The sequence below is a fragment of the Acipenser ruthenus genome, chromosome 26 (assembly GCF_902713425.1).
Source record: "Acipenser ruthenus chromosome 26, fAciRut3.2 maternal haplotype, whole genome shotgun sequence".
In the NCBI taxonomy this organism is placed as follows: Eukaryota; Metazoa; Chordata; class Actinopteri; order Acipenseriformes; family Acipenseridae; genus Acipenser; species Acipenser ruthenus.
The window spans coordinates 24368500-24380855 of NC_081214.1; the positions used below are offsets into that span (position 1 = coordinate 24368500).

General features: G+C 34.0%; 1 protein-coding gene across 2 annotated transcripts in view; it reads left to right on the top strand.

Annotated features, from left to right (window-relative positions):
* The window catches only part of LOC117430586 (cohesin subunit SA-2), a 34046-nt gene extending 22366 nt beyond the window's left edge, over positions 1-11680 (top strand). For both annotated transcript variants that reach the window (XM_059000592.1, XM_059000591.1), the window contains exons 16-34: positions 113-216; positions 530-622; positions 1355-1444; positions 1666-1869; positions 2309-2379; positions 2710-2797; positions 2895-2975; positions 3340-3432; positions 3686-3860; positions 4184-4323; positions 4508-4609; positions 4988-5136; positions 5559-5687; positions 5873-6075; positions 6335-6560; positions 6829-6939; positions 7199-7325; positions 7796-7873; positions 9622-11680. In XM_059000592.1, coding sequence (XP_058856575.1) covers positions 113-216; positions 530-622; positions 1355-1444; positions 1666-1869; positions 2309-2379; positions 2710-2797; positions 2895-2975; positions 3340-3432; positions 3686-3860; positions 4184-4323; positions 4508-4609; positions 4988-5136; positions 5559-5687; positions 5873-6075; positions 6335-6560; positions 6829-6939; positions 7199-7325; positions 7796-7873; positions 9622-9645 — 2288 coding nt within the window. In that variant the 3' untranslated portion in view covers positions 9646-11680. The remainder of the gene's footprint in view (positions 1-112; positions 217-529; positions 623-1354; positions 1445-1665; positions 1870-2308; positions 2380-2709; positions 2798-2894; positions 2976-3339; positions 3433-3685; positions 3861-4183; positions 4324-4507; positions 4610-4987; positions 5137-5558; positions 5688-5872; positions 6076-6334; positions 6561-6828; positions 6940-7198; positions 7326-7795; positions 7874-9621) is intronic.
* The last annotated feature ends 676 nt before the right edge of the window (positions 11681-12356 follow it).

Consider the following 12356-nt stretch of genomic DNA (forward strand, 5'->3'; position numbering starts at 1 on the left):
CAGTGTTTTAAAACATTATAGACTGCTAGATCTTTCTGTACTAGTAAAGATTTGACTTCCTCGGTGTGTGCCTCCCAAAGTAACTAACTTTTATTAATTTTTTTTTTTTTAGCCCTGACGGACAGGCAGGAGACAGCACTGATTGAAATAATGCTGTGCACTATACGACAGGCATCGGAGTGCCACCCCCCTGTGGGAAGAGGAACTGGGAAAAGGGTAAGCAGAAGAAGTTATCATCTGGTGCCATTTTAGTATTTTAACAAATGCGTTTTGGCGTTTTTTGTTTTGCTTTTTTGTTATTTTTATAAACCGTTATTTAAACCTTTTTTTTAATGAATTATCCTCAATTTAAGATCCTGACATTTATTAAAGGGAAATAAGGAAGATGTCGATTTCATCTGGCTATCTTGAAGTAGATCTGTTTTTTTTTTCTTTTCTTTTTTTCTGTTTGTATATCAATCCTTGAATTTAGCTATTCAAATTCATCCGCAAATATGTGTTGGCATTTAACAGTCTGCAAAACCTCTAGGTGCTCACGGCGAAAGAGAAGAAATCCCAGCTTGATGATCGCACGAGAATAACAGAACTCTTTGCAGTGTCATTGCCTCAGTTATTATCCAAGGTATTTCAGTGTTCTTTTAAAGCAATATATGGATTAAATGCAACAAACTCTTAAAAATAAATAATAATCTTCCTTTTAAAGAAAGGTTTCATCCCAAATGCAAGTCTTTTAAAAGAAAACCAAAAAATACATATTCTGTTGTAGGAACAGTTTCTTCATGGATGAATGTGTCAGTAAAAACTTCAGGTCAGACTGAAACTAGGGCAATAAGCAAGTATATTTTATTCCGTCAGTTATAGCCCTGCTGTTGTATTTTTTTTTCTTAATCACCAGCAGTTACCTTGACAACCTTTTTTTTTTCCCCCCTAAATTCTGTCGCACTCTCATTCCCTCCCTGACATGTAGAGAGCAGGAATACACAGTATACAAAATGCTTTTTCCTCAAAGCAATATAAAATGTGATGACACTATTTTGTATGTTCAACTTTAAGCTTGAGAATTATGCAGTCCAATTGCTGTTTTGAGATACTTAGTTAGAATTTACACACTAGTGTCCATGTTGTACTCATCATTTGCAAGTTTTAAAATAGCTAAGCAGTTAATATATAAACTTTTTTTTATTTTTATTTTAAACAAATGTAGTCAGTGCTCTTGTACACACCTCGATTTTAATCTGAACAAACCCATATTAAATTAAACTTTTTGCTGGCGATCCTTCTAAATGCTCAGAATTCTTTATATAATACTTAACCTTTACTTGCACTTTATAACTCTCTCATTTGTACTTTTTAGTATTCTGTAGATGCAGAAAAGGTAACCAACTTGTTACAACTGCCACAGTACTTTGATTTGGAAATCTACACAACAGGCCGGTTGGAAAAGGTACAAGTGCATGTTTTCTTTTTCAGTTTAAATATCACCATGTGCTGGATATTTTCAAACGCTGTGCAAATTTCTGAAACTGACCTTTTTTGTATTACAACATACATTTTAGCAGTATTTACAGTTTGAATGTTGGAGAAAAAAGTGAATCTCATACAAAAGTATTTGGCTATATTGTTTTAAATTAGCATTAACTTTTTTTTTTTTATCTGAATTTCTAGCACTTGGATTCTTTGTTACGGCAAATCAGGGAAATTGTTGCGAAGCACACAGATACTGATGTTTTAGAGGCCTGCTCTAAAACCTGCCATGCCCTCTGCAATGAAGAGTTCACAATATTTAACAGGGTGGACATTGCAAGGAGCCAGATGTTGGATGAGCTTGTAGATAAGTTTAACCAGCTACTAGAGGACTTCTTGCAGGAGGTATGTATTGCAAATGTTTAATTTGATAATTAAAAACCTCAGTAATGGCTTGCCATCTTAAGCCCCTTTTCACACTGGCACGCCTACCCATGTCCTGACCCGGGTTCTGGCTACCCAGGTCACATTAACTAATATTTAATTCACATGGGGTTTTTAAGAGCAACATTATTAAATCCTTAAGTGAATGGCCAGAAAAAAAAGTGAATGGCCAGTTCAATCCAGAGAAGCTTGGATGGAAGTGTCCGTATCAAGCTGCTTCCGGGGGTTTTAATACACGTGTTGTCGACCCTGCTTTATCAAAAGCAGTGTGAAATCGTGTAGTCAACCCTCATGACACCAGGTTCTGACCTGGGTAGAGCATGCCAATGTGAAAGGGGTCTTACTTCTAACAAAGGCTGAAACAAGGGTCTAATAAATACTGTGTTTTTTAATTTTACAGGGAGAAGAGCCTGATGAGGACGATGCTTATCAGGTCTTATCTACACTGAAGAGGATCACAGCCTTTCATAAGTGAGTGAAGGGTATTTACTATAAATTATACATTTAAAAATGACAGTACAGTAGTAGCTAGTGTTAGCTGATAGGTGACTCTCTTCATAGTTCTAACCTTCCCTTTTTGTTTATGTGATTAATTCCCTCAGGAGGTTGGTATGAACAGAAATATATTGAAAAAATAAAACAAACTACAACATTAGGGAAAGAGATTTTGGAGGAGGAGGGTGTAATTCACACTTTTTAGAATTGTATATACTTTAAACCAATTTATTTATTATTTTAGCATCAGACAGATTTAATTTTAAATGAATGTATTTTAATATGTGTGTTAATTTATCATTTCAGTGCCCATGATCTCTCTCGGTGGGATTTGTTTAATAGCAACTACAAGTTACTTAAAACGGGCATTGAAAATGGGGATATGCCAGAACAGGTGTGTACTTCAGATTTTAAGTGGTTTTATTTAAACCAGGACATTACTCTATATAGTGGTGCCTCATTGCCTGTTTTTTATTTATTTTTTCCCCCAGATTGTTATTCATGCACTGCAGTGTACCCACTATGTTATCCTGTGGAATCTAGCCAAGATTTCAGAAGGCAGTTCGACAAAGGTCAGACAACTAATATTTAATCCTACACATGGGGTTTTTAAGAGCAACATTATTAAATCCTTAAGAGAATGGCCAGAAGAAAAATGCAGGTATCCTGCTGAGACGAGGTTTACCTGTGCAGTATAAACAGGAAACATGTTCTCCATGGTTAAGGAAAAAATAATAAATTCACTTGATTTATTTTTTGTGTTGTGCATGTATCCTCTGCAATTTCCATCATCATTTTATATTTAAGTATTAAACAAAATATAAATGACAGGTTTTACAATGCTGTTATGTGCCATTTTGCAGAAACTAAATCCATGTGTGTGTACTGTAAATGAATATGGCCTTTTTCTCATTTCTGTTTCTTCTGTTCCTACAGGATGATATGGTGAAATTGAGGAAACAGATGAGGGCTTTCTGTCAGGTCTGCCAGCACTACCTGACCAATGTTAATACAACAGTCAAAGAACAGGTCAGTAACACAAACACTGTCCAAAAGCAATGAGGTCCATATATCCTAAACACAGCGTTTTCATACTGATGTATAACAACCTTAAACTTGCCATTTTAAAAAACATTTTCATATGGCTCATATGGTGATAATATATTAATGGAAATTATATATATATATATATTTTTTTTTTAATTAAGGTAATGTGGTTTTTACATTGATAACCACTTGTTTTATAAAGCACTCCTAACAGCGTTTCACATTTGCTTCATAGGCCTTCACTATCCTTTGTGATGTCCTGATGATATTTAGCCATCAGATTGTATCAGGAGGTCGTGAAATCATGGAGCCCTTGGTTTACAATCCAGATTCCTCTCTGCAGTCTGACCTACTTAACTTTATTCTGGATCATGTTTTTATTGATCAGGATGATGACAGTAATAGTACAGGTAAGACCAGCATGCCCTTGCATTTTCAGAATAGAGAAGTGTTTTTCATTCATGTTATAATAACAGTAATCCTGATCTCCTCACTCACAACAATCGCAATAGGATCCAATGACTTGGAATAAAGTTAGCACAATTAAGTTACTCTTGAGACAGGTTCATTTAGGCAAGCACACAGTTAAGTTAAACTAGTATTAATGCAGTTACTGTTATTGGCCACCAGAGGGTATTTTGGTATTATGAACTGGTTTTCATTTCAGGTAACGTTTTATAAGAAGTTTTAGTTGTAATTTTTGAACTTTTTTTTTTTTTTTTTTTTAAACCAGATGGTCAGCAAGATGACGAAGCTGGTAAGATTGAAGCTTTGCACAAAAGACGAAACTTACTTGCAGCTTATTGTAAACTAATAGTTTATAATGTGGTGGAAATTAATACCGGGGCAGACATATTCAAACAATATATGAGGGTAAGTTATGGATCATTAGTCCTGGTTGCCTATGCTTTGCTTAAAGCTGTTTTTGAGATTATATATATATATATATATATATATATATATATATATATATATATATATATATATATATATATATATATATATATATATAATAAAACCTATCTTGCACTAATACATTGTTTTTCTTTCACCCTAGTATTACAATGACTATGGAGATATCATCAAAGAAACTATGAGCAAGACGAGACAAATAGACAAAATCCAATGTGCAAAAACCCTCATACTGAGCTTGCAACAGGTAAGAGAATGGTTACACTGCGCAAAGCAAACCCATATATTTTATAAAAGCCTACAGTGCTGTTAAACTTGCAAAGCTGTTGTAAATGTTAAATGTATACATGCATTCTGTAGACAGTATAGGCGCTATCTGTACAAAGTATCTTTTTTTAAATAGAGTAAGTATTAACATGATTAATATCTGTGCTAATATTTATGTGACTGAGATTCTGTTGATGGCTATCAAACGATTTGCCAAGTCATACAAAAAAAATAGAATCTCATTGCTCTATTAAAGTCTTGAATGGTTTTACACCTGCATTTCTAATGCATTTATATCCTTTAGTCCATATTTCTTGTGACAATAACAGCAGTGCATTGTTCTTTGTATTGCCTTTAGCTTTTTAATGAGATGCTCTCAGAGCTTGGCTCTAACTTTGACCGATCATCTTCAGCCTTCTGTGGTATTAAGGAGCTTGCTCGACGTTTCTCCTTGACGTTTGGGCTTGATCAAGTCAAAACAAGGGACGCGATTGCTATGTTACATAAGTAAGTAACTGAGAATTAATTATATTTTAACATGGTTAAACTCACATTTGTGTGTTGAATTCCTTATTAATATGAGCTGTAAATAAACTGTTCTAGAAATATGTATGGCCCAATACAAATTTAAGTATTTATGGATTCAAATTAAGTTTGATTTTCATTACTGTTCAAGCCACAAACATTTTCCTGCATATCAATGTATTTTATAATAAAAAAGCACAGTCTATCTAAAAGTTAAATATTTATATTGAAAACCCAAGGTGAATTGGCTTTCATTTTGAGGTTATATCTGTTAAAATGAATGTAACTGCTTTACATACAAATGTTTAGTTCCAGTTCATTTTAAAGTTTAATGTAATCTCACCAATCAAATACTGCAGCGATCAAAGTGAAAGATTAAAATGATTTGTTTTACTGTGTTTCAGAGACGGCATAGAATTTGCTTTCAAAGAGCCCAGCCCTCATGGTGAAGGGCACACTCCTGTTAATCTTGCCTTCTTGGATATCCTGAGTGAATTTTCCTCCAAACTGCTTCGGCAAGACAAGAAGACAGTGTAAGTGAACATACAAATAAAGTTGTTTGGTCAGATGGCTGCTGTTCAGTATTATATCAAAGTATGTGCTTTCTTTCTACGGAATACTTATTCTGAGTATAAAAATGTTTAACCTATGTGTTTGTAGCTGTCTTTCCAGGTGTTGAGAGATGCTTTTTGAGTAACAAAACTTCTTGTTTATCCAGGCATGTTTACCTTGAGAAGTTCATGACATTTCAGATGGCGCTACGCAGGGAGGATTGTTGGCTTCCCCTGATTTCCTACAGAAATTCCTTACAGGTTGGGGGAGATGACGATACAATGTCAGTAATCAGTGGAATAAGCAGTCGAGGCTCTGTGAGGAGTAAAAAGACAAAACCAGCCACTGCCAAGCGAAAAGTGGCAGAAGGTAAGCTGCATTTTAAAATCTTTCTGTAACTGCGTTGGTTCAACCTTGTTATGAATAAAGAACGTCACAGTTGTGTAGCCTGTCAACTGTCAGATAGCAGTAGCTTTAAAATGTAGGTTTTATATTGTTGTATTAAACCCAATTTATAATAATGGCATCACTGTGCTTTTTTAGTTGACTCGTTTCTGTTTAAGACCATGTGAAAGTGCTGTTTTTTTTATTTTATACACTATGACATTAATGCTGAGATGTTTTCTAGCTGAGGAAAGCAGTAGCAGTGATGGGATGTGGATGAACAGGGAACAGACACTGCAGAGCCCGGTTATGATGCAGACGCCGCACCTTACATCTACGGTCATGAGAGAACCCAAGAGGTTACGGCCGGAAGAAAGTTACCTGGGAGTCTACCCCATGCAGCCCGAGCAGCAACAGCAACAGCAGCAGCAGCAGCAGCACCATCATCCTCAAACTCCTATAGACTACAAGTAAGGAATTTCTGTTTAAGTGATAGTTAACAGGGAAGAATAAAGTAGGTTTGGAAAATATTCATATTTGTTTTTAGATGTTGCCTTTGTGAGAAAATAAAGTAATTTACCAGTGTAAATATGATGCTCTGTTAGTTTCACCTTGCCTACCCATATTTTAAAGTTCCCTGACGCATATAGATCGATTACTTTGCACAGTTTGACTGTTTTTTTTTTTTTAACGCATTAATTGACGATTTTAGACTTATTGTGAACAAATCTCCCCCAGTACCCAGGTTACTTGGATGTTGGCTCAGAGACAGCAAGAAGAAGCGAGACAGCAGCAAGAAAGAGCTGCCATGAATTACGCCAAATTGAGAACCAACCTGCAGCATGCAATGTAAGTGTGTGCATCCTTAACCACGATGAGCTTTGAAAAAGTACAATCAAACCACTTAATTTAAACTGCCCTATTTTCTCACTGGAGTGTTAAGTGTATCTAAAGTTGTTGCCCCTGCAGCTGTTTGATAAAAAGATTGCTTTTGTATTGGTGTATTTGTGCAATCCACAAAGTGTGACCAAGAAAGGGCATATAGACTTGGGTAACAGTGGTAAGGGGGTCTCATGGCTTTTGTTTTTTTTGTCTGTCCCTTTTTCAGCCGGCGTGGTACAGGACTAATGGAGGACGACGAAGAGCCAATAGTAGAAGATGTGATGATGTCTTCTGAAGGTCGCATTGAGGATCTCAATGAGGGCATGGATTTTGACACAATGGACATTGATTTGGTGAGAATTACTTTTAAAGTTCAGAACATTTATAGATTCAGTTTTCTGGCAGACACAGTAAAACTGAAATTAACTGTTTGCCGTATGGCCTGAAAATTGCTTAAGAAAGTGGCTGTGTATTCAAGGTGCCTCCTATTGAAAATAGCAGGTGGTGGTAAGTCAGTGAAGTATCCACTTCTACCACATGATGGAGCCATTTCATTTGTGAAAAAAAAACACTACACAGAAAATGGGGAAATAAAGTATATGTGTGTGCTTTTTCTGGTAAAGTCTCATTTTCCACTAGTACTACCACATAGATTTTAAAACAAAGCATTTTTTTTTTTTACTATGCAATTTCAACGTTGCTTCAAACTGCCACGTATCTGACGCATACAATCGATTAATTTGAAGATTTCCAGGCTTTTAAAAGGTAATTAACATTTTTTTTGCGAGACTGATTGAACAAAGACTTTTTTTCTTTTCTTTAGCCACCATCCAAAAACAGAAGAGAGAGAACAGAACTGAAACCTGACTACTTCGACCCTGCTTCCATCATGGAGGATTCTGTAAGTATTGCAATGATGAAGAATCATTCCAGCTAGTCCAGCAGACATTTACTCGGAGAAACCCATGCATGAATGTCATTTCTGATAAAGTGCTTTGCTTTCAGGCTGTATTTGATCCTCAGGCTGACTGATTTGAATGTTTTAATAAATGCTACCTTGCTAAAAGGCGCACCAATTATTTAAAATACATAAACTTACTTATCAGCTCTCAACATTGTTACTGGTCCCCCTTGTGTGTGAGAATATTTTCGTGGTTTGTTTATTTAGCCTATGCAGATATATATTTAGTATAACGCCCAAACAGTAATTTTCTGTGTAGGAGGAGCTGAAAGGCTATTGAAATCATACACTGTAGCATCAAAGCTATAGACCTTGCTATTGTAATGTCACTATATTGCCACTTGATGGCAATAAAGAACCTTAGTTTCACTGTCACTTCTTTACATAAGAAGCTTTCAAAACTGCCTTAACTTTCCTGTATTCATCAAAAGAGTATTAAAAACAAGTCTTAGAGGGCTTAAATAATTCTATTTGAAGTTTTAAAATGATTTAATTTGATATACCTCTGTTCCATGCACTTTTAAAAAAGGAATGTCTATTAAAAAAAAATATATATATATATATATATGTGTGTATGTGTATGTGTGTATATAATATATATATATATATATATATATATATATATATATATATATATATATATATATATATATATATATATATATATATATATATATATATATATATATATAATTATATACACACATACACATACACATACACATACACATACACATACACACATATATATATATATATATATATATATATATATATATACATATACAAAAGAAAGTCTGTTTGGGCTTACGTTCACTTCTCAAATAAGTACACCGACTTTAGTTTGTAGATTGAAGTCCCAGAGACCAATTGGTTGCACACTCAAAAATAGGACAGGATTTACTGTAGTCTTTTCTAAAGATTTTCTTCATTTTATTAGTTAAAAACATGTTTTTACTAAAACGAGCAAACAAACAAAAGAATAGTATTATTATTTATTTCTTAGCAGACGCCCTTATCCAGGGCGACTTACAATTGTTACAAGATATCACATTATTTCACATTATTTCACATTATACAGATATCACATTATTTATTTATTTTTACATACAATTACCCATTTATACAGATGGGTTTTTACTGGAGCAATGTAGGTAAAGTACCTTGCTCAAGGGTACAACAGCAGTGTCCCCCACTGGGGATTGAACCCACAACCCTCTGGTCAAGAGTCCAGAGCCCTAACCACTACTCCACACTGCTAATGTTAATAGTAGAACTACGCGTTTCAACACAACAGGTTTTCGTCAGGTTCACTATGTGTTTAATGTACTATTTCATGTATTATGCTACTATCATGTATTATGCTTTTTTTTTTTTTTTACTGTATCATGTATTATGCATTTCTCTATGTAAAGTATTATAGATTTTCTTGTTACTGCATCTTGTAAAGCGCTTTGGTGGTCCACTATGAAAGGTGCTATATAAAATAGATTGATGTATATGTATATATGTGGTGTGTGTGTGTGTGTGTGTGTTAATATCTAGCTTAACATTTATTTGATGTGGAAATAAATTGCGCGCACACACAAAGAAAACAAATGTGGTAATGTAGATATCGGATATGTAAAAATAAATATTCCTAGCATTGTTGAATTTTAAACTAACTGACTTCTTTTATTTTTTTTTAGGTTCTTGGAGTTTCAATGTTCTAAGCAGATTTTTCAGAAGATTTGCTGCAGTCTTTTTTTCGAGAAATCAAGGCAGTTCTATTACAGTAAACATCTTGATGCTGTACTGTTTTTTTTTCTCCTCTGGAGAATGTTTATTGGACATGCTGTTTGGACTAAGTGCATTTAGAGGCAATAATGTTTGCCTGCTGAGGTGATTTGTTAAAACTACTAAAGTTCATAATCGGTGGGTAAGCTTTCCCTAGTTAGTTGTGCAGTTGCTCACAATTTACAGAAGCTTTCAAGTCTAAATTTTAAATCCTGTCTATACAAAAAAATAATAAATTTAGCTTGTAGAACGGCACAGAACTTTGAAATGAGAGGGGTCACTCAGCAGATTATGAATCGGGTTATGTTAGTTTTGTGAACAAAGGAATGACAAGTTTAAGAACATAAAACAAGCCTTTGTTTAATGTACAGCTGTGTGTAAGAGAAAGCAATCCCATGTAAAGTATTAATTTATAAATGATTTATTGCTAATCGGTAGCAGCAGGTTTTCATGAATTAAGAAACGCATTTTTTATTTGTATTTTTAATGATGAAATGATTTACGAGCGTGATGAAAAGGCTGTAGTCGAACCTCTACATTTAAGTATGTGTTTGTTGTTTTTTTTTGTTGTTGTTGAAACATGAAAGGAAAAAAGATGTGCCAAAGGCTAATCATGTGTAGGCATATTCTGAATAATGAGCTCCAGAGCTAAATTCCTATTGGCACTGCTGTACCATCACAACAGTGCAGGAAACTAATGAGGATGACTGCTTGTACAAGTAGCCATTTAGCTTACCCAAAGATTAGAACTATGTTTGCTTGTCTTTTTTTTTTTTTTTGAGAGACTAATATTAAGGAAGCAAGTTCAAATCCTTCCAGTAGTGCCACTGTATTGTGTCTCTAATAAAATGAGCTTGGTATAGTATGTTTGCTGAAAATAATTCTCTAAACACAATTATACAGCTTATTAGAGTGTGGGAATAGGTATCTAAATTTTAAATAGTTATATATATAAATTGGTGCTGATTTTTATAATCGCGCGATTTGTTTAGTTTTTCTTACTTTTAAATTCCAACCTAAAATTCTAAGGTTTCAGAAATATAAGAAAATAAAAACAATGTTTAAAAATAAAAGCATGTGTATTCATGCTTTAAAAAAAAAGATTTTTAAATGTGTATTTTATATTGTTTTATCTTTGTCTTGGCAAACAGTCTTCAGGTTTCAGTACCTTTTTGTTTTTGCTATATATGTAAATTAGTTTGGATAACAGATTCATGAAGTTCTCCGTATTCTTTTAAAGTTGAAGTTTAATTTCAAATGTCCTTTCACAAACCCTTAAGTCTGTAACATAAAATCGTTTGAATTACTATTTGGAAATGAACTTTCATTCTGCAACGCTTGGGCAGCTACACACCGCTTAAGTAAACATTAACTTATAGTACAAATGTACTTTTTTATTTTTTATTATGTCTTGTTTATTGAGGTACATTCTTTATAATCATTCCATGCCTTAATATGCTTGCAATACAAAACTCCCTCTTTCTCTTGCAGAAATCTTCCATGTATCTAAATAAATAGTTATGTTTCAAGGATGTATTTTGGAGCTGTGGTAGCCAAGAACCATAGAAATGAACTAGTGTTATATTAAAACAGAGTAGAAATGTTATTGATACAGCATATGTTTTTGTGTTTTACGTAATTATTTTTACGTAATAAAATGACTCTTATGCTTTTCAAGAATACTGCCTAGTTTCAGACCACTGCATTAACAGAGCTGCTGAAAGGACTGTACAGTATATATATATATATACATTTCAGTGCAAGCTGGTTTTCTTCTTTTTTCTATTTTTAAAGGTGTGTTTCTTTGTGTGAGCAGTTCTTTTAAAGCTGTATGTTTTTCAATCAGCTTAAAATGTTTTATATATTTACCTTATCCCGTTGTCCTCCACCTCCTGTCGTCCACTGTACTGTTTCTGATTTGTATTTATGTCTGGAGACAGTAACTTTTTGAATAAAAGTAACCCTTCTGCAGTTGTGTGATAATCTTAAGTCCCACAAAAGGGCCAGCATCTTTATTTCATTAAAAAAAAACAAAAAACAAAAAAAAAAATCCTTTGCTTACCTACGTGTTGCGTTGTGTATAATTCATGTATTTCTTGGATTCAAATAGAACTTGGGTCCCGTTTTAAGACATAGGGACAGAACATGCTGATCGTTATCTGTCCTTGGGTTTTTTTTCCCCTCTTTCTGGCCCATCTAATTATAGACCTTAAGTCTCTAATCCATAAAAATATACATATTACAAAACTCCCCTCAAAATCTTTAGCTGTAATATGAACAAAAAGACAACTATTTTCCTATCTTAGCTTTTATTGGAAATGGAAAACCCGAGTAAGCTAATTGCAAGTTCTCATTTTAAGTGTACTTGTTCTGGCGAGGGCCCACATTTTGACCAGGTTAAAATATATGTATTGAATGTTGGTTTCAATGTAGCAGTCCAGCCTGAGACCGTAACCATGCTGCAGGCTTATAAAACATCTAGCAACTTTTCAATTTCCATTTAGAAGCGTGAAATCTCAAAAGCCATGGAACCAAAAAAAGTGTGCAATGCTAAAGCAAACCTCAGGTGTCAAGGTTTTTCTTTTGTGTGTGTGTGTTTGTTTTTTTTTTTTTTTACTTTTATATTGTCCTAAAATATCTGCCACTT